Genomic DNA, 21,778 nt, shown 5'->3' with positions numbered 1-21,778 from the left:
GAATTGCGCTTACATAATATTAGCAAAATACGCAAAACATGCTGTTATTTTTTTTTTTAACCTAAGTATTATGAGTACTTAATTTGTCTTTCTTTATATTCAATGTTTTTGTTGTTGTTGTTGTTCTTGTTGTTGCTTTGTATACGTTCCCTTGTTCGGCTGAATTTGAAGACAGCTAACCATATATTAAATATAGTGTCTATCATTAAGGTTCTTTAGAAAACTTGTCTCGAAAAATTCCTATGTACTTTGTATTTTCTTTTTTATTTTTATTTTTACTTTTTTTACTTTTTGTTTTGTTTTGCAAAAATCTGAGGTAGTTTTATATATTTTTAAATATATATATATATATATCTTTATATATATATTTTTTTCAATTTGAATTTTCTCTCATTACGTTTTCTTTGCGGTACAAAATATCGAAGAATCTCATGTTAGGCAATCCGAAAAATATTTGCTTGAACTCCGAACCTTATATAGGCGATTGTTAAAAGGTATTGCTTTCAATTTCTTTTCTTTATATATATATATAATATATATATATATATATAGCCTACAACATTTACAAAATGCAACTTTTGCCTCATCCATTTAAAAAGAAATTACTTGAACGGAAGTATCATAATATTATGCCATAAATATTCTGCCCGGACTTGAAGGCTTGTTAACTACGCACATATATCTATATCTTTCTATATATATATATATATATATATTTGATATATGGTATATGCTTGCATATGATTCTTGTATACTAAACTAATTTAAGTACTCGAATTAGACATGGGCGGGCTAGCGCGGCCTACGGGGCGAGAAGGGTACTAACTAACCAAGCATTACTAAGTCTTCGAGTATAGGGCTACAACACACACATATATTGTTAATATATAGTTAATATACTTATTTGGAATTGCTATATGCCTTATTATTGTTATTGCAACATATGAAAAAGCTTTGTGCGAAATCAGACCTATATATATATATATATATATGTATGTATATATAAATGATCTTTAAGTTTTAATTTATACATTTATCAGTCGATCTTAAACTGTTTGTTGTTGTTGTTGTTGTTGCTGTTGTTGTATTCATTTCGCTTTGGCAGTGTTGAGTACTTTATAGGGTTTTGTGTTCCTTTTTATAAGTATTTTTCTGATTTGCATAACTTACTTTAAGTTAAGTTTATAAACTTTAAACACTTACAAATTCAATTAAATAACTATTGTTTAAGGCGAACTCTGCTAGATTTGACTTGAACTTGACATTGACATTGACCTTGACCTTGTGACATATGTGACTGTGTGTTAAAATCAACAAACAAATACGTGTACATATATAAAAACCAAACCAACAATAAGTTAATTCAAAACAAAGTTAGTTAAGCAAATAAACGTAATTAAGTGTTTATAAAACCAAACAAAAAAAAATAGCTTGTAATGGTTTTTTATTTTTGTTTTCTAATTCAAATTGTTTACGTGTAATGCTTACGCAAATTAATCAATTACTTTTAAATATTTACACACAGAAGTTACGCGGAAAACGAACTAGACGACAATTACATACAAAATTTGGACTAAATTAATTTGTTTAAAATATTATTACTTAATATTTTGTTGTTTCTTAATGTTGCTTTCGCTTGCGGCTGTTTTGCTTAAACGAACTTAAAACTGTTTTGCATTGCTCTTCGAATTGAATACATGAATTCGTTTAATTATAGTTTAATCATATAGCGATAAATGCTTCAAGTCTTATTCATGTTGTTGTTGTTGTTGATGTTGTTTGTGCGTTTGCTTATTTTTTTCGTTTTGGAAGTTTTTGGAATTCAATGAAATGTTTTGTTTTTTGTTTGGGTCTAAATAAAGGGAAAATCAATAGAAGAATCAAACGCGTTCACAAAGCCTAAGCATAGAGCACATAAAACTATAATGAAGATGATAAATATGATTAAAGAAGTCTTGTCTGCGGGGTCTCTTCCTCTTTTCTCAGGCAGTTCACAATTTACATAAAGTTGTTTAAAATGTTATGCTTAAAACTAATTAAGTTTATGCGGTATATAGGCTAGATATATTTGTCTTCAGCAACATAAAATAGAATTTAAATTTTTTTTAAAACAAGGGTTTACACAAAAACTCTAAAATTTGTTTGGGTTTGATATTGAAGCGATTTCTATATACATTTGCTATGGTCATTTTGCGGGATTTATCTAAAAACTGAGAGCGGGCATATATGTATATATATATATATATATATGTATGTTACACGATCTTATGATATAGTATGCATGTGTATGTGTGCATGTTTATGATAGTTTTGGGTTTGTTTGGGTGGCCTTATAAAAAAATCTATAAACTACTTGTCACTGTTTACTCGTTTGTCCTTGCGGGTGTGTGGGGTGTGTGTGTGGGCTTTGTAAATACTTTCTAAATGGGCACCAGAGCATCCGTGGGCACCAGCTCTTCCACTTTTATCGTCGCTGTGGCTGTGGCTATTGCTGCTGTCGCCTTGGGCGGCTTGCGCGGATGCTTGCGTCGCTGTTGCATTTGCAGCTTGGCTATGCTGAGCACCTGCTGATAGCTGGAGACGGTGCCGCTGCTCGAGCTGATTGTGCCCGAGACGCCGTCGTCCTCATCATCGTCGTCGTCGTCATCTTCATCATCTTCTTCCTCCTCCTCCTCCTCATCAGCATCGCTCTCGGCACAATCACTGCCGCTGAGCTCCTCCTCTATCTGCATCTGCTGCTGCTGCAGCTGCAGCTGCTGCTCGTTTACGTTGTAATCATCCGCAAAGAGCTGCGCATCGTAGCGCAATCTGTAGGCTGTGCTCAGCAGACTGTCGATGCGCGTCTTCTCCGCCGGACGCATGTGCTTGATGTGCAGCACTTTGGTATGCTGCCGTGTCCGATTCGGGCACTCCGGCAGCCACTCATCCGATATGCTAAATAGACACAGATATATATGAATACAAATCTTCCCACTTGGAGTTTATTAGAACTCACATTTCACGCGGTGACCAGCGCACGAAGCACTCGCTCCCGCCTCGACTGTTGCGCCGCCGCATCAGGCACTGTCCCTGGAACGTGATGGCCTGGGTTCCGTTGGTCAACGTGCTGATCTGGCGCAGCCGATGCTGCAGTCCCTCCATGATGCCCGTGTCGAAGAAGTCGAACATGCGCGCTGCGGCAATAAAAGGGCATAATTAGGTATTGTACAATTTGAAATGGCATATTTATCGACAAATACAAAAATACACAGAGCATGAACATAAGTAATTTAATAATTAATACTTCAACACATATTCAAGCACTCAAAAAAGAGAAATCATGTCTAATCGAATTTCAAACACATTTAAACGGAAAGCGTTATCGAATATTTGTCGATTAAAATGATTGAACATTTATCGATTTTGAATATATATTGTGTGCTGTTATCGCAAGTGTACATGGCGCCTCAATGGCTTCACACAAATCATAATTTAAAAACAAATGATGTATTCGATTGCAACTTATCGAAATCAATCTGGTGTAAAGATCCATTTGCATAGCATTTAAATGATGCTGAAGTTTTGATTAGATAGATTTAGGAAAAGCAAATTCTTTCCATGTTTTATATCCATCGATAGGGCTCAATATAAAGATCGATAAATCAGTATTTTCGCCTTACCTTTATCATCCGTATTCGATACTTTTCATAGTTAAAAAACAATCAAAGCAGTCGATTATACAGTTTGTTTCAGGTTAGAAATTGGCCTACTTAAAAGTCGATAATACGATCGATTCTTTTCATATTGCTTTAAATCACATTAGATATTTTGTACTTTAAAACGAAATATATATCGGAAACTGAATCATCTATAGCTATCCTTAGCTTTCGGTAAATATAATTTATATGTACTTATCGAACGATAAATTGATCACAAAATGCATTTATTAATACTAATAAAATGTTTATCGATAATTTCATTTTTTTCTTGCAAATTTATCCAAAGCTGTCGGTCCCTAAATATAGGTCAATATAAGTTATCGATAAAAAGCAGCAAATATAGTTATCGATAGCTAAAATTATCGATAGCTTCAATTAATAGCAAATTAATAATCGATAGCTTATTAATTTAGAGACAATTAATCGATTTTTGAAAAATATAAACCTATCGCTAAGCCTCAACTAATCCGAAAGCCACTTTGAATGATTTCCAGTTTTCTGTATATATTTCTATAGAATCGAAATGTTGCCCTCTTCGCAAGCGGCACTCACCTGAGAAGGGTTGCCGGCGATATCGCAGCTTTTTGCCATTCTTGCGCAGCTGCTTGGGCACCGGCGGATCGGAGGTGCGTTTGCTGGTGCTCTCCTTGGCATTGTCCGTGGCATTGAAGTGGTTGTTCACGTGCTTCTGCAGTGCCAGCTACGGGGGAATACAAAGAGAGAGCCGGGTTAGAGGTCGAACTGGCGTTGATGATTGTTGGTATTTTGGTTCTTTACTTACCTGTGAGCCAAAGCGCAGGCCGCAGCCTTCGACGATACACTTGAATTGCTTGGAGCCGCCGTGCGAGAGCACATGGCGCTCCAGCCAGCGACGGGAGCAGGACTCCTTATTGTACACCTTACAACCCACCCAGAGGCAGGCGAAGGGACCCGTCTGCGTGTTGACATGATGCGTCTGCATGTGGTCCAAGAGTTTCGAGTTGCTCTCATGCTTCTTGTTGCACTTGTCCCAATAGCAGACGCCATCATGCCGCTTCGCTCCCTTGGCTCCTGCTCCTGCGCCGGCCGGAAAGCGTATCGTCTTGGGCTGTGACAGAATCGGCGAAATGGCGCACTTGGGCATCAATTTGCTGGCGCTTTCGGCCAATGTTGTATCCACCATGGTGCTCGGGCTGGCCACAGCCAAGCAGGCTGGCGATGAGGCGGAGCAATCGTCGTTGCTGTTGCTGGTGTTGCTGGGCGAGGCGGGTGAGGGCGCATTGCTGGCCAACGAGTTGCTGTCAGAGGCGTTGCAGCTGTTGCTGCTGGCCGAGGCGGGCGGGCAAACCGATTTCGAGGAGCTGTGATTACGAAAGAGTGAAACCTTATTAGATCGACCTGTTGCTGATGATGCTGCTGCTGCTGTCACTTACATGGCATCCGCTATGGAATTGCTGCTCTCGCTGTTGCTGAGGCTGCCGCCAATGCCGGATTCGGGCGTCAGTCGCTTGTGCGTGGCCGTCTCGGAGGAGGCCACCGATTTGTCATCCTCCTCGTCGTAGTTGCTGCTGCCGCTGCTGCTGCTGCTGCCGCCGCCAGTTGCTGTTGTGACGGCAGTCGCAGCAATTGTTGCTACCTCGGCGGCTGCTGGCGGCGTTATGGCTGCCTGGGAGCAGTCTTCGGTGCCGCTGGAATTGCAGGAGGTGACCAGCTCGCTGAGCATATCCTGCTGGCTAGCATGTCCCTCCGGCGAGCTCATCTGCTGCGTCTGGCTGCTGCTGCTGCTGTTGCTCGCCGCCGGCGATGGCGCCGAGCTGAGCGAGGCGGGCGTCGATGCCTCCAGCGAGAGATCTGCGGCGCTGCTCACCGAGCTGCTGCTGGTGTAGCTGCTGCTGCAGTTGGAGTTGGAGCCGCCGCCGCTGCACTCGGCGAGCAGCTCGTGCTTGTGGGGCTCCACGCGTCGTGCGTTGGGCAGCTGCCCGGCAAAGCTGTGCGGCTTGGGCGTGCTGGACAATGGAGGCGGTGGCGTGTTTGACTCCTCCATGGGCTCCGACTTAATGGCCACCAGGGATTTGCCAAAGGCAGACAGTGTACTGGACGAGTGTGTGGAGAGTGCGGGCGAGGCGCGTTGCGATTGCTGCGAATTGCAGTTGCTGTTGCTATTGCTGCTGGGCGAACTGAAGGGCAGCGGCGTCAGTGGACTGGGGGCGGGAGTTGTGCACATGGGCGTGGCAGTGGCTGTAGTCTTGCCCACAATGCTGATGGCGCCATTTGAGTTCTTGACCAGATCAAAGAGATCAGCGGTGCTTGAGATCTTGCCAACTGTTGCTGCCCCTGCTGGCGGCAGCTGTTGCTGCTGCTGCTGCTTGGCCATGCTGAGCGTTGGCGTTAGCTTGGCCGGCGCTATGCTTACCAGCGGCGGCGTGGGCGTTGCTGTTGTTGCTGCGGGCGTGGCACCTTTGCGCAGTTGCTGCAGCTCCTTGTTGGCGGCGGCAGCAGCAGCGCCCGTGCTGGTCGGCACCAGAGGAGGCGGCGTTGTGGGCGTGGCAATGGCTGCATATTTGGTTTTGCTAAGTGGCGGCTGCTGCTGCTGTTGTTGTTGCTGCTGCTGCTGCGTGGGCGGCGTTCGCTTCTGATAGGGCTTGGCCAGGGCGGCGGGCAGCGCACGTGACTTGGCAGCAGCTGTGCTGAGGGAGGAGGCGGTGGAGATGGTTACCAGCGGGGGCGGACCCTTGATGATGGCACGTTGTTGCTGTTGTTGTTGCTGCTGCTGCTGTTGTTGTTGCTGCTGTGGCAGCAGGGCAGTGTTGCTGTTGTTGCTTAAAGTATTCGAGGCATTGCTGTTGCTGCTGGCAGTGTTGCTGCTGTTCGCAGCAGTCAGCGGCGGAGGCTGTGTGGCAGTGATAAGTTGTTGTTGTTGCTGCTGCTGCTGCTGCTGGTGGTGTTGCTGCTGCTGCTGATGTGAGAGCAGCAGCTGCGCCAGCTGCTGTTGCTGCAGCTGCAACTGTTGCTGCTGCTCGGAGGCAGGCTCAAATATGGAACTCAAGGCGGGTATGGGTTGCAGCGCAGGCAGCGCTTGTTGCTGTTGTTGATGATGTTGCTGCTGCTGCTGCTGCTGCAGGGCCACAGCGGCAGCTACTTTCTGCTGTTGCTGCTGACTGTTAGCAGCGATTGCTGCCGCCGCCTGCGCCAACATGGCCGGCAGCGTGGCCGCATTCAGCAGCAGGCCTGCGGGCGTGGCCATAAAAACGGGCTGCGCTGCGGCGGCGGCGCCCAAGCGTTGAAATTGCTGCTGTTGGTGTTGCTGCTGCTGTTGTTGCTGCTGCTGCTGCTGCTGTGCGGCAATGGCTGCGGCTATTTGCTGCTGAAACAGCTCCTGCAAGTTGGCAGCACCATTCGCTGTGGGCGTGGCAGCTGCGGCAGCTGCTTTAACAGCCGCCGCCTGCTGCAGCTGCAACTGTTGCTGCTGCTGTTGTTGCTGCTGCTGCTGTTGCTTGAGCAGCAGCTCCTGCAGCTCGTTGGCGCTGAGCAGGCCGAAGGGATTGACTCCGCCCGCACTGGTCGCAGCTGCTGTGGCAGTTGTTGCCGTCGTCGTGGTTGCCGTTGTCACCTGCTGCAGCTTGAAGACGGTGCCGTTCAGAAAATATTGCGCGGCTGCCGCTTGTGCCGCCTGCGCGGAGGCAGCTGCTGCGGCCGCATTGTTGCTGGCAGCGGCGGCGACGGCCGCTTTGGCCACATTGTTCAGCTGCATTATGTTGGCGGCGGCGGCGAGCTGCGGCGGCAAATGCACCAAATTGGGCAGCTGCACGGGCAGCTGATATAGCGTGGGGCTGGCCGTGGGCGTGGCTGTGGGCGCAACAGCAGCGGGCTGCAGCTTCTGGCAGGGCTTGGCAGCAATTGTTGTCGTCGTGTTGCTGCTGTTGCTGTTGTTATTGGCATTGCTGCTGCTGCTGTTGTTGTTGCTGTTGTGAGGCGCACGATAGGCAGCTGCTGCGAGCAGCGTCTTGGAGGCCTGCAGCTGCAATTGTTGCTGCTGTTGCTGCTGCTGCTGCTGCTTCATTTCGGGCGTGCGCGGCGCAATGGCCACGTGCTTTTTGGCGGGCGATTTGCCAGTGCCCGAGTGGGCGGCGGCATGTGTGTTGTGGGCGTGACTGTTGCTGCTGGGCGTCTTGCGTAAATTGGGCGCCACTTGGGCAATTTTGGCGGGCTGCTTGCTGCTGCGTTCGATTTTCTTGAGTGCCGGCACGGGCAATGTGGCAGCAGTCGCAGCAGCAGCAGCTGTTGTTAGCTTGGACTGCTGCTGCTGCTGTTGTTGTTGCTGCTGTTGTTGCTGCTGCTGCTGCTGCAACTGTTGCTGCTGTTGTTGTTGCTGCTGCTGCTGCTGCTTTTGCTCATTGAGCTGCGAGAGTATGTTAAAGTATTTGTTTAGCGAGGCTGTTGTTGCCGGCGTGCTCATTGTCAGCGTGCTGGGCGTGGCTGTTGCTTGTGGCAGTGGCTGCGGCGGCGGCGGCGACGGCGTTGCCGACAGCTTGCCCGGCGTCGCCTTCATTTGCGACTTGAAGAAGCCCGTGATCTTGGTCTGCGACTCCTCCAGGGCAGCTGCTTTCAGTCTTTTGTCGCCGCTGTTGTTGCTGTTGCTGCCGCTCTGCAGATCCGCGCGCAACTTCTTGGGCGCCACAGCGATGCAGGCCAAGCCGCTGGCATCGTTGCTGCTGCTGCTGCAGTTGCTACTGCTGCTGTTGACAGCAGCGCGCTTCTTCGAGGCGACTGCGGCGCTGGCTGCAGCAGGCACAGCTGTTGAGGTGCTGCCCAGGCTCGTGTTCCAGGGCCATTGCAGCGTAGGCGGCGTCGTGTTGCTGTTGTTGTGGCGTTGTGTGATTGCTGTTGCTGTTGTTGCTGTGGTTGTGATTTTGGCAGTGTTGCTGTTGCTTCTAATTGCATTCGCTGTGGTTGCAGCTGCTGCTGTTGGTGCAGCAGTTGCTGTTGCTGTCGCAGTGTTGTTGTTGTTATTGCTGCTGCTGCTGCTGCTGCCCGCGGCAGCGCTGAGTATTTGTGGCGGCATTTTGTTAAGCTGCTGCTCGTCGCTCAATAGCGAGTGCGCACTGTACGGTGAGCCGGGCTCGGATGCATCCTCACTGGAGCCTGTGCTGGAATCCGCGCAGCTTAGCGAGGTGGCAACGCCGCTGCAAAACACAACAAAATGTCGAAGAAAATGCATGAGAATGGATAGAAAAAGCTTATAAAAAAAAAAAAAACAATTCAAGAGCCAACAAATACCAACAAATATGAATGTGCTGCAGCCACACCTTCTGGCAGGCGGACGCTGTGTGTGTTATTTTTGATGGGGGCAACCTCTGACGCGTGTTGTTGCCGTTGCCGTTGCCCCACAAGTGCAGCAAATGACTTTTATGTGGCACACATTTCATGTGCACTTTAATTCATGTTCGCTGCATTTCTCTGGCCACCACAAACACAAACATAATAATCACAATAACAATTCGTTTAGGTTTTTTTTTCATTCGACTTGTTTTTTATTTGCTGTTAGCTAACAGTGTTGAACGCAACGCGCATCACTAGCGCGCTGTTAAAAGCGTTCACAATGGCCACAACAGCTGTGAAATTTCCCAAACAATCGAAAATGGCATGCAGAGCGCTAACAGCACACCGCGCCGAAGCTGCTTGCTATGGACTGGTCAAGTCATGGCGCTTTTATTTGAAATGTTAAGGGCCAAAGTGTAATGTTATGTTAAAAGAGTATGTTAAGGCAAGGCAATTTAATTAAATACAGGGTTTTTGATAGAGATTAAAGTGCCGTTTATGTGCAAATGTATGTTATTTACACACACACACACACACACATAATTGACAAAAAAGAAAACAAACGTCCTATTAGTGCCTTTTGTGAAGTGAAATAATAAAACAGAGCTAGCAAGCAAAAGAAAGAGGCGAGAGAGAGGGAGAAAGAGAGAGACAAGATACATAAGCATGCAGGCTGCGATTATGCTGCTGCTGTTGCTGTGAGAGCGGCGCACGCGAGCAAACGAACGAATAAGAGACCGAGCAAAAGAGCGAAAGAAACGCATATGTAGCACACAAAAACACACAAAACCAAAAACGGGTCGATAAACGAAAGCATAAGGTAAACAAAAAAAATAATACTACACACAGCATAACGCGAAGAAGCAGCAGCCGAAAAGGAAGAAAAATAAAATCAACTCCCATTCCATGCCCTTTTGCCAGCGTGTTTTTTTTTCGTCGTTGTGGTTGTTGTTGTTGTTGTCGCTGCTGCTGCTTGCTTTCTGTGCTGTCCGTCTGTGTTTCTCTGCCTATCCGCCTGTCCCGCTGATTGTCTGTCGACGTCGTCGTCCGCGTGCAACCAACCAACCAACAACAACGACAGCAACAACAACAACAAGGAACGCGAGCATTCTAATGCGGGAAAATTTCAGTTTCAGGTAGCAGAGGCGCAGGCAGGCAGGCAGAGTGCCGTTTTGTGTTGGACAGAAGGGGAGGGGGGGCAAAGTGGAATATGGACTGCGACGGCAACGGCGACTTGCACGTAGGCAGCGCAGCAGCAGCGCCGTTGCTTTTGTGAACCCCCCTTCCTTCACGGAGTTTGTTTGAAATTCTTGTTTCTGTTTTTTTTTATGTGTGCATATTTAACAGAATTAATAAAAAGCGTTGAGCGTGAGGCTTTTTCACACACTCACACGCACGGACACACACGCGCGCGCACACACACACACACACACACACACACACACACACAGGCATATTAACATATGCACTTGTGCTCCGCTCTCTGCCCATTCGCTTGTCAGTTTTGTTTTTTTATTTGCTTTAATATATTTTTTTTTTGTATTTTGTATGCAGTCGCTGTATTTGCTTTTGTTGTTGTTGTTGTTGTTGTTGTCACTGCTGATTGCACTTGATTCTGAATTTTCATATGAGGTTCTTTGTTTTTCTATTTTTCGACGTTTTTATGACGGCTTTGAATTTGTAAAATATTTTATTAGCCTTTTATGTGACCGTAGAATTTCCCTGTTCTTGCGGCGTTTTGGATTGACGGACGGCGACGGCGGCAGAGGTGTTGGCATTTCACCTGCCGTTGCCGCAGTCGCTGCCTCTGGCTCTGCTGCCTGTGCCAACATTCCTGTTAAACGCATCGTTAAATGTTGGGATTAATGTTAAGCCGCTGTTAGTGTTGTTGTTGTTGTACTGTGTTCGGGGACAGGGGCTCAACTTTGATGAGGTTTCTGCTCAAGGGTTTCTGTTAATATTCAGATAACAAGCAAACATCTAAAGGCACACACATACATACATGCAAACATATGCATGTTATGTGAACATGGATATATTTGAAAATGTTAAAAGTTTGACAGGCTATTTTTTGTTCTTGTAAGTATTAATAATGTCGAGCATTAACAGGAAATCAATTTATAAGCAGCGGCAATTTAAAAATGTCTTTCTGTAATACTTTTAATTTTGTTCTTCTTAGTTCTTTAAGATATTTTTTTCTCACAGTTTTCCTGATGATATCTTATCAGTTTTTCAGTTTGCAATATTTTCAGGAGAATCTCGTGTAAATTTGTGAGTTCCGATAAATTCAAACTAGCAACATAAATCAACAAATGTCCACACCTTCAAAAGGAAGTCTGTTTTGTGATATTCTCATCCATATCAAATTTGAAATAAATATTTAACATTTTCCACATAGAAGCACTTTATTTTAAAAGTTACTTAGGTTTCTCACACAAAAACCTACAAGAAATCCTGCAATTTCTTGTTCCGCATTAAATGTTATTTCCTTCATTAAAAACCATTTGTTGAAATCTGAAGAACTCGTATTCCTGGCTTTTATTTAGGCATTCGTTTTTATAAATTTCAAACCTTTGCGCAGTTTCAACTCCAAATAAGTTATTCTTAAAACTTGCTAGGCTCGTTAATTTGATAACTTTTCGTTTAGAGTTCCTATAAATTTTTTGATGTGTTGATCCTTGAATTCTATATTTCTTATAATTTGTATAAACAAATTTAGTTTTGACACGTTTTGACAACAAAAATTCTGTAATTCAAGCAAACTTTTTCACATATTTCATTTTCCGCCGAGTTATTCACGGTTTCACGACTTTTTTTCCACTTGGAGATTGTTAAATATTTTGAATTATCTTTACTTTAATATTAAACAATCGAAGTTCACAGGAATTCGTAGCTTTAACTCAGTTTCAAACTGTCTTCCTTAAATTTCTTAATTTCTGTTTTGTTTTTATGTTTTAGCGACGGCAATTTTACACTCGAGTATTTCGGCTGTGAGGCATATTTCCCTGCTTGCTTTTAACAGTTATCTTATAGGAGGATATTTATTACTGAATTCAATTTTTGTTTGTAATTTGCTTACAATTGTTTCTTAATTGCATATTTAACAGTCGATTTACGATTTATTAGACTGTCAACTTTTTTGCTTGTAAATTATGGACTCGTATTTCATTTTCCATTGTGTCGTTGCACACTTTTCACACACTTCATATTAAATACATATAAATATAAATAAAAACGGCAACAATTTAAATTTTATTAGAAAATCCCATTAGATACACACACACACACACACACACACACAGATAAAGCAACTTCCACTTCCGCTTGTAAGACGCCTGAGCATTTACGTGCGTGCGTGTGTGTGTGTGTGTGTATCCACCACCCAACACAGATTCCAGCCCCGACCCGCTGCTCCGCTGTGCAGCCCACCCGCCCACCACCCGCACCCGCACCCGCGTCGCACAATTGAGCACGCTTCATTTGCAAGGTATGAATGAAAAGCGCACAGCGAGAGGTCGCGGCGGTTGGTTGGCTAAGCGCGACATAACAAAAAAAAAAAAAGAGAGGGAGAGAGAGAGAGAAAGAAATCATTGCATATTTGCGTGGGCAAACAAAAACAAACGTCAGGCGAGGGACAGAGGGGCAATGTTAACAGTTTATTTAACATATGATGTAAATGTAAGCACTGCTGTAATAGTTTGACAAAATTGACACACACATACAAAGCATGCAAATGTGTATGTATGTATGTAAGTATAAATATGTCTGTATGTAAAACACACTTCACTACACACTACACACTAAACACTACTACAACTACAAACACATGCGCAGCAGCTGAGAGGGAGCAATGCACGCGACGACAACGTCGACGGCGACGTAATCGCTGCCCCCTTTTGATTACTTTTATTTTTAACACACACAGACACAGGCCGTCGCATCTTTGCAGACGTTTCGTTCTTGTTGTTTTTGCTGTTTGTATGTTGATGTGTACATATTTGACTATGCTTGTGTTGGTATACTAACATTTAATGTTAGACAGCAGCTCCTCCAAACGTTTGGCGTCGACGGCGGCTATCCAAAGCGCAGCGGCAGCGCACGCTGGCAGCACTTAAAGCTTAAATGTTTCACACGCACATACACTAACACAAGCACACACGCACAGAATCACAGCTCACGCACGTTTGTTTGCTTCTTTCTGCTTCTTCTTTTTCTGCTGCTGCTTGCTTGCTTAACACGCTTGGTGCATTTTGTTATTGCATTTGTGACTCTTGAGCACTTTGTGGCATTTGCATTATTTTATGCTAGCAGGGAACACGAAACACAGAACATTGTTTTAATTAATCCACACACAAAAAACCAAATTCCCAAGCGTTTGTTCGTGCGCTCGTTGCCCGTTTCGTTGCCGTTCGTCCGTTTGCAAGCTGCAGACGCGTCCGTCGCGTCAAAGAGAAAATGGCTGAATGATGTGAAAGAGAAAATGAAAGACTGATTTATAGAATTCGTAAAAGGCCAGCAGCAGCAGCAGCAGCAGCAGCAGCGGCAGCAGCAAGAAATTCCCTGTTTTTGCTGTTGTTCAACTCAGAGCGAAGTCGTCGCGCCATCGTGTCGACTGTTTTGTTTGTTCACTCTTGTTCTTGTTCGTTCTCTCGCTCTCATTCTCGCGCTCTCTCACTCTCTCTGTGTGTCTGTCTCTCTTGCGCGATCAGAGAATTTCCCTGTATAAAAAAGGGCCTGTGGGATATTCTAACGGCAACTGCGGCTGCTGAGCGGTCGAGAGAGCGCTAACTGAACCCCAAGTCTGGCGAGGACTACAGCAATGCCGCTCATAGCGTCAGCTTCGGCACACGACCAGTGCACCCACACACACACACACAAACACACGAACACACGAACACAACACACACGCTTATGCATTCTACTTATGTATATATGTATGCCTTATTGCGCTCTCACTCTCTGTGTCTGTCTCTCGGAGTGCAGGGCCAGCAACCCTCGCGACTCTCTTGCCTCTTGCCGTGGTCGGTTCCCTACGTTTTTGCCCATTATTATTATTATTTTTATTTATATTTCACTGCACGTTGTTGTTCTTGTTGTTGCAGGCACGTTAAATATTTCCTGTTTGTGTGTCGTTGTCGTCGTCTCTCCACTTTGAACCCGCAAATTGTGTATGTGTTTGCATTTGTGTGCGTTTGCGGGGGGCCAGTTCATGTTATGGTCACGTACACTTCGGCCTCTGCTCCCGCTGCCCCTTCCCCTTCTCCTTCCCCCGCCTCAGCCCCTGCTCCTGCTCTCAACAAACATCAGCCAGCAGTCGCAGCATTGCCGTTATGCGTCTACATTTGTCGCGTGCTTTTCTTCTGCCTCCACTTCTTGTCACTTTTAAGGCTGTCTTTTTACTTTTCTTTTCTTCTCTTTGCTTAGCTTAAATGTTTATCTAATTATTTAGACGTTTTTCCGCCAGCTTCATCAGTCAATTGGCCGACACTCGTCCACAAAAAAATAAGAGATTTCATTACTGTAATCGTTTGCACTAACTTGTTGTATCCTGTTAGTTAGCAGAACTGTTAATGGATTAGCGGCTGTTAACAGTGGATTGGACCCACTATATCAGAGCGGGATTTCTTTTCGAAACAATTTAAAGGGCTTTTTGTTTCTAAATACGATTTAACGGTGTTCTCACCTTCAATACGCCCGGTTGCTGAAACGCTTTCGTAAATTGCCTCAGCTTCCATTAGCGCTTATTGCTAGCCATAAATTAAAATGCCAAAAACAAACGACGTCTAGTTCAAAGCCAAAGCCCCCATAATTCCGGATAGCTCTCCGCGTGCTACTATTGCGTGTGCCGCACACCATTCATCCTATCCAACATCCTTTTGCCAACATTTTTGACTTTGATCAGCGGCAATACGCACCACTTGGTAATATGCATAAATTTTACCATTTTACCCAAGAAATTTGCAATAAAATACAAAAAAAAATAATGCTAGCAACGGTAAAGGACACCCTACTCCCCTACAAACACCCCTCCCCCCTGCTGCTCATATGCATATTTGTTTACGCGTCAATTTTGATTTATGTGCGGCATAATTCTAGGCGTTATAAACTGTTTCTGACAACCTCTTTCGATTTGCAGCCCATCCCCCCCTCCCCCTTCCCCCACCCCATCCACTCAACAGGCCTGTCACAGACTGTTTTTGGGGTTCGGGTAACGCTTTGGGGGCCTAACGTGTGTGTGTGCGTGTGTGTGTGTGCCTGTTACTTAACATTTGATTTGGGTCTCCCTCATTTACCTAAGCTAATTAGCTGCAACTAACCGGGAAAATTGTTGCCCGTTTTTCATTAAATTATCCACATTTACATTTAATTAAATTACATTTAATTAACGACTAAAACGCAAACCGCGTGTGGCACATTAAAAATCAATATATTTCGAAAAACAACAAGTAAGAGGTTCTATTTGGGAGCTCCCGACTAGGGGATACCCTGAACCCCCATCTTCCAACATCAAATGCATGTATATATTCTATTTTAGAAGCTATATGTCAAGTTTGGTGACTCTAGCTCTTATTATTTACCAAAATTTCACATAAAACAGGATATCGATATCGATTTTTATCGATAGCTTGAAACGGAGTAAGTTATCGATTATCGCGGGAACTAGGAGCATCTACATTTAAAATGAAGTCATCAAGTCTCTAGCTCTTATAGGTTCTGAGATCCTTGCGTTCATACAGTTGGACGGACGGACAGTCAGACGAATATGGCTAGATCGACTCGGCTATTGATGCTGATCAAGAATATATATACTTTATGGGGTCGGAGATGCTTCCTTTTGCCTGTTAGATACATTTGCATTTTGCACAAATACAATATACCCTTATACCCATTTTTAATGGGTTCAGGGTTTAAAAACAGTTTGAGGACAATTTTCTAATCGGACTAAAAAAAACAAATTCTCAAAGAAAAGTTAAGCGGGAACGGTAAAAAAAATGAGTTCTTGGTCTTTCAGCCAAATCTAATATTCAATATGCTGCATAAAATATTTAAGAAGTATGAAAGAATATTGAAAAAAAAAATAATATGCCAACATTCTAAAATATTTTTAAGATCGGAATATTTTTGGATATAAAAACATAAACTATTTAAAAAGTATGGAAGAGCATTAAATGTAAATAAAATGCGTATAATCTAAGAGATTTTCGAGTTGGCAAAATTCCTTATCCATAAAAAAAAAACAAGAAATATTTAAAGAGTATAGAAGAATCTTTATCAGAAATAAGATGAAAACAATCTGCAAGATTTTCGACAGAAATATTTAAAATTTAACAAGCATGGAAGAATATTGAGAAGGAATAAGATGAAAACATTCTAGAAGAACATTCGAGATAAAATATTTAAAGAGTATAGGAAAATATTGAGATGAAATTTGATTATATTCTACATGTTCTACAAGATTTTCAATGTGGGAAAAACATAACGAGTTTAAAGATATGCAAGACTGTTTAGTACAAATTCTACAAGATTTTTAAGATAGGAAATTTGTTTATCTACAAAATCATAGGAACATTCTAGAATATGTCAGAATGTTGACTAGAAACAAGATGCAAATCATTTAAAAGAGATTTTCGCGAAAGATACCTATAAAAACATTTAATATTTAAAGATAATCGAAGAAGATTGAACTCAATATATAAATCAGATAAAATATTCCAAACTCATAAGACATTTTGGAGTATTCCAGAATTTTGACTAGCTTTAAAAGAGATTTTCAAAAACTTTGAATACTTAAAGAGTTTGAAAGAATATTGGAATAAATAGGATGAAATTTTTCGATTGTATAATATTTAATATTCAACTCCCAACTTTTTATGGATCAAACATGAAGGTATATGAAAGAATATTGACTTTCGAGATGGTAAAATTCTGAAAGAAACACAGCGAGCTCGTAAAAATACCTCTGAATATCTAAAGTAAACTGAAGAATTCAATTTAAAGAAAGTAAGTTTAAAGTTAAGTATTTTATGTTTTTATAGTCTAAACCCATTAAAGATGGGTATAAGGGTATATTGTATTTGTGCAAAATGCAAATGTATCTAACAGGCAAAAGGAAGCATCTCCGACCCCATAAAGTATATATATTCTTGATCAGCATAAATAGCCGAGTCGATCTAGCCATGTCCCTCTGTCTGTCCGTCCGTATGTATGTATGAACGCAAGGATCTCAGAACTTATAAGAGCTAGAGACTTGAAATTTTAGATGAAGATGCTCCTAGTTCCCGCGCAGATCGAGTTTGTTTCCGATAATCGATAACGTACTCCGTTTCCAAGCAATCGATAAAAACCGATATCGACATCCTGTGTTTTGGGCAATTTTGGTAAATAATAAGAGCTAGATTCACCAAACTTGACATATAGCTTCTAAAATAGAATATATATATGCATTTGATGTTGGAAGAAGAGAGTTCAGGGTATCCCCTATTCGGGATAGCTCCCGTAGTAGCTCCCGACTAGAACCTCTTACTTGTTTCTTTTTATATATTTTTGTTTGTGCTCCATTCAAACTGGGTTTAGTTCTTGGGCTAATTTAAATATTCCACAAATCTCTCTTCATCTTTCTGTATTTCAAGATTAAATAGATTCTTTTCCATTAAATATTTACGTTATCATCTAGAATTTAGGTAGAAAGATGTGTTTGCTCGATAGCTGCTTCAATTTGATCACATGATATTTTTCTCAGTGAGCGCACACACACACACGTAACCCCTCGCACAGTGTGTGTGTGTGTGTGTGCTATCCATCGTGTGTGGCAACAATAACAACAACAACACGAGTTGCACAAAGATACAATATTTGAAAACCCTTATCAATCGCAACTGCCTGCAGATGTCGTTGCCTCCTGCCGCCTGCCTCCTGCCTCCTGCCGCCGGTTCCTGGCTCCGATTCTGGTTGTGGGTCTGCTTGTTGTTGTTGGTCTTAACAAATAGAAAGGAAAGGCAGCAGAGAACTGGTACAAAATGCATTTTTCGCATTTTGTAGTTTTCGCTGCGAGGAAAATAAAATGAAAATCGTTGTCAGCGCAAACGACCTCCGACTTAAGCCGAAAAAAACTGTCGAGTTATTTTTGGGAGGCTTCGATTTCAATGGTTGGACTCAAGTCGCAAAGTCGCAACATTTCATTCTAACCGAGGTTTTCCCTGACAAATAGATGGAATCGTTTATTCCAGCTAAAGCGGAACGCATCGATGTGGTTTCTATGGAAGAGCATGAGGAAGGAACTGGGACTAAGATTTAAGATACGGTAAGAATATTTTAAGAATATTTAAGTGATTGATAGATTAAAAATGGATTTATTCAATCTGTTCCATTCCATTTGTTTCAGAAAAGCTGTCAAAAAGCTCATGACAACCTTTCAAAACTTTCTTGTTTCTATTCGTGTCAGATTCACTTCAATGGAATACTTAAGAATCTTCTTATTCTATTCGTTTCAGAGTCATTTCCTGTTTCCACTCGTTTTAGACTCATTGCAATGCTAAAACTTTATCCTTTCCATTTGTTTTAGATTCCTTAGTATGGAATATTCTTAATTTTCCCGATTGCATTTGCTTCAGACTTCTACCAATGGAATACTAAAGAATCTCCCGTTTTTATTCATATTGCATTCATTTGCAATGGCATACTGAAAAATCTCCCGTTTCCATTCGTTTCAAACGAAATTGCAATACTCGAACTTTTCCGTTTCGATTCGTTTCAGACTACTTACAATGGAACCCTTAACATAATCTCGTTTCCATTCGTTTCGTACTCATTGCAAGAAAATACTTAACACTTCGTTTCAGACTTCTTACAATGGAATATTCAAGGCTCTCTCGTTTCCATTCGTTTCAGATTCATTGCAATGTATGTATATCTTGAAATTTTCGCATCAGACTCATTGCAATGCTCGAAACTGTTCCGTTTCCATTCGTTTTTGGCTCTTTGCAATGGAATATTCAAGACTCTCTCGTTTCCATTCGTTTCAGATTCATTGCAATGCAATACATACTTCTGTTTCTATTCGTTTTACACCCATCGCAATATAAATCTAGAATTTTGGCATTTCCCTTAGCATCAGACTCATTGCAATGCTCGAAGCTGTTCCGTTTCCATTCGTTTCTGGCTCTTTGCAATGCAATACTTAACACTCTCCCGTTTCTATGCGTTTCAGACTGGTTGTAATACTCGAAACTTTCCCGTTTCCATTCGTTTCGGGCTCAAATTCAATAGAAAATGCCCGTCGCTAGTTTTCAACAAATGGTGACAAGTGCATAGCAACTGCTTTGGCGTGGTAGTTGTTGTTGTTGGTACTTCTTCTTGTTTTTTTCAAAGCACTTTACTAAAAGTTGACAAAAAGTGTCGCACACTTTGACGGGCCGAAGAGCACAAAAAACGGAAAACTTGAAACTAATTTCAAACTTTACGCTTGGAGGCTGGAAAAAAAGCGCACAGTGCAGCGCGCACAACAAACAAGCTACGAGAAAAAAAATTGATTGCTGGACAGATCGACTGAACGACTGACTGACTAACTGACTGACTGTCTGACTGACTGGCTGACAGCTGGACAAGCGGCGGCGGGCAATGTCAAAACAAATGTTGCAGCAAGTGAGCCAGAATCAGTGCACGAGTGCGAGAGTGGGAGACGGGGGGAGAGAGAGAGAGAGAAAGAGAGTGGGAAAGCAAGCATGAAAGACGCGTTGGCGGCGCTTTTTTATGTTCAGAGCCGACGCCCGCTTGCCTGCAGCTGTGATTTGCGGGCCGCTGTTGTTGTTGTTATTGTTGTTGTTGTTGTAGTATTTGTTCCCAGCAAATAAAGCGCCGCTGACTGCACGCTCTCCCAGTCGCTCACTCTCTTTGCATTTACACATGCATACGCTGTGTGCGTACATGTGTGTGTGTGTGTGTGAGTGCACATGTTGCCTGCGGTTACCGGGCGGCTCAGCTGTGCTTGTCTCTCTGCGTGTGTGTGTGTGTGTGTGTGTGAGTGGTTAATGGAATAGTACATTGAAAATTGCCTTAATCGCGTAGAAACAAAAAGACAACAACTATGCACAGGCAGAGCTTTAAGTTCCTTGTACCTCTCTTCCTCCCTCTCTTGATCACGCGCTGTTTCTTGCACAACCTTAACTTGTTCCATCCTGTGAGCAGAGCTCAAACGCCGAATATTACAAATAAGCGCAACTGTTGATATTGCAGGTTCTTTTCTTCGCTTCCTAATGAATGTCCATTGCTACTGGTGATAATCTCCTCCCTCCCCTCTGCGCTCTGACAACCCCCTCGTCCCGTCCAGCGGCTAGCTAGTCCTAGTGCCGGGCAAATTGTATGTGCAAATAGTGAAAGAAGAAGAGCACAAAACTGCAGCTTCATTAGCGAGGGTTGCTCTTTGCATCCACACATGTGTGTGTGTGTGTGTGTGTGTGTGTGCGCGCACTAGACTTTTATGATTATTTTCTTTATTGTTTAGCGCGTTATAATTGGGGTGCTGAGGGGTCCCTGGCCGAGGATTCACAATGCATGCATTCGCCCGGAAGACCTAAATTCTTACTTTTAGCTCTGCTCTCGCATCGGGTTGCAAGTGAAGCTGACTGCTACAGTGGGTACCCAGCTGTGTGTGTGTGTGTGTGTGTGTGTGTGTGGGTGTGTTTGTGTGGGATCAGCAGAGCTTAGCTGTTATCATGCGAGGTAAACAAGTATATATTTCAGGCAGAAGCATGCTTTCAGCCAGGGTTTGGAAGGACTGCAACAAGAAATATTATAGACTAGACTGGAAGATTTATTGGAAAGTGTACAGTAACAGGGAAAAGAGTATGCTTAAAAAAACGTTTCAGACTGAATGTTAGGATTCAAAGAAATCCTAAATACACTATGAAAATTAAAGAGAAGCTTCAAAGGAAAATCAGAAAACAATACTTTAGAGACTGTTTCTTAAAGTTGTTTTTAGCATAAGGTACAATATCTCGAAGAAAAAACGTAATATGGATTTCTTTTCTGACTTTTATAAAAGTTGTTTCCCCAGGGAAATGCATAAAATACGCATGCAATAAGCCAAATTCTTCCAAAGTTTATGCTGTTAACGCTTTGAATACAATTGCCATGAAAATAATATGAAACACCTTAAGAACTCTTTACTTTTATGGTGCCTGCGTTGCGCAAACAACTCTGTGTGCACTCGGGCTACGCAAGGCCCAGCCCCCTTTTGGCCCCCTTCCGCTGGGTTTCGACCACCTGTGCTGCTTCTTCTTGTTCTTCTTTATCTGCTGCTGCGTGCTGTGGCTGCTTTGTGTTTCGGTTTTACATTAGGCTTTCGCATTAATTGTGCTGGCTCTTTGGCCAGAGTTGCCAGTTGCCAGAGCCTTGCCTGCGAGATGCGGGGCATCAAAGTTTCGGCCGTCTGGCCACATTGTGCAGCATTTTACTTTTAGCAAGCACGCCTTGGGGCGCAATAAAATGTTTAATAAATTGCAAAGTGCGCCAAAAGTGGCAACAGCAAGTAAAGTAAAAGGAAAAGCTCAACTGAAAGTGGGGCCAGTGGTGGAAGGGGGAGGGGGGGGGGTGTAGGGTGGTTGGGGCAAGTCAACGACACATTGTGCACACACACACACACACACAGTTATATTCTAATGAAGTTGAAGTGGAAAACCTGCCTTGGCCATATGTATATTGGGCAACTGCCGCTGTGGGCGTGTCTAGCTTTTGGCATGCGACGCACGTAAAATGTATTGAATAATTACATTGGGCGGCCTAAA

General features: G+C 43.2%; 1 protein-coding gene across 1 annotated transcript in view; it reads right to left on the bottom strand.

The window, feature by feature from the left end:
- Nucleotides 1–1,445: 1,445 nt before the first annotated feature.
- Nucleotides 1,446–21,778, bottom strand: part of LOC115758170 (zinc finger protein jing) — a 196,132-nt gene continuing 175,799 nt past the window's right edge. The window contains exons 2-8 of the mRNA XM_030698711.1: nucleotides 8,697–8,860; nucleotides 7,135–8,663; nucleotides 5,111–6,474; nucleotides 4,480–5,038; nucleotides 4,251–4,398; nucleotides 2,996–3,173; nucleotides 1,446–2,934 (exon numbers count right to left, since the gene is read on the bottom strand). Of these exons, the coding sequence (XP_030554571.1) occupies nucleotides 2,421–2,934; nucleotides 2,996–3,173; nucleotides 4,251–4,398; nucleotides 4,480–5,038; nucleotides 5,111–6,474; nucleotides 7,135–8,663; nucleotides 8,697–8,860 (4,456 nt within the window). The 3' untranslated portion in view covers nucleotides 1,446–2,420. The remainder of the gene's footprint in view (nucleotides 2,935–2,995; nucleotides 3,174–4,250; nucleotides 4,399–4,479; nucleotides 5,039–5,110; nucleotides 6,475–7,134; nucleotides 8,664–8,696; nucleotides 8,861–21,778) is intronic.

The sequence above is a fragment of the Drosophila novamexicana genome, unplaced genomic scaffold (genome assembly GCF_003285875.2).
Source record: "Drosophila novamexicana strain 15010-1031.04,08,12 unplaced genomic scaffold, DnovRS2.1 tig00000137-arrow-arrow-pilon, whole genome shotgun sequence".
Classification (NCBI taxonomy): domain Eukaryota; kingdom Metazoa; phylum Arthropoda; class Insecta; order Diptera; family Drosophilidae; genus Drosophila; species Drosophila novamexicana.
Note: the sequence above shows the minus strand (reverse complement) of the source record. Positions and strands in the feature narration are given on the sequence as shown.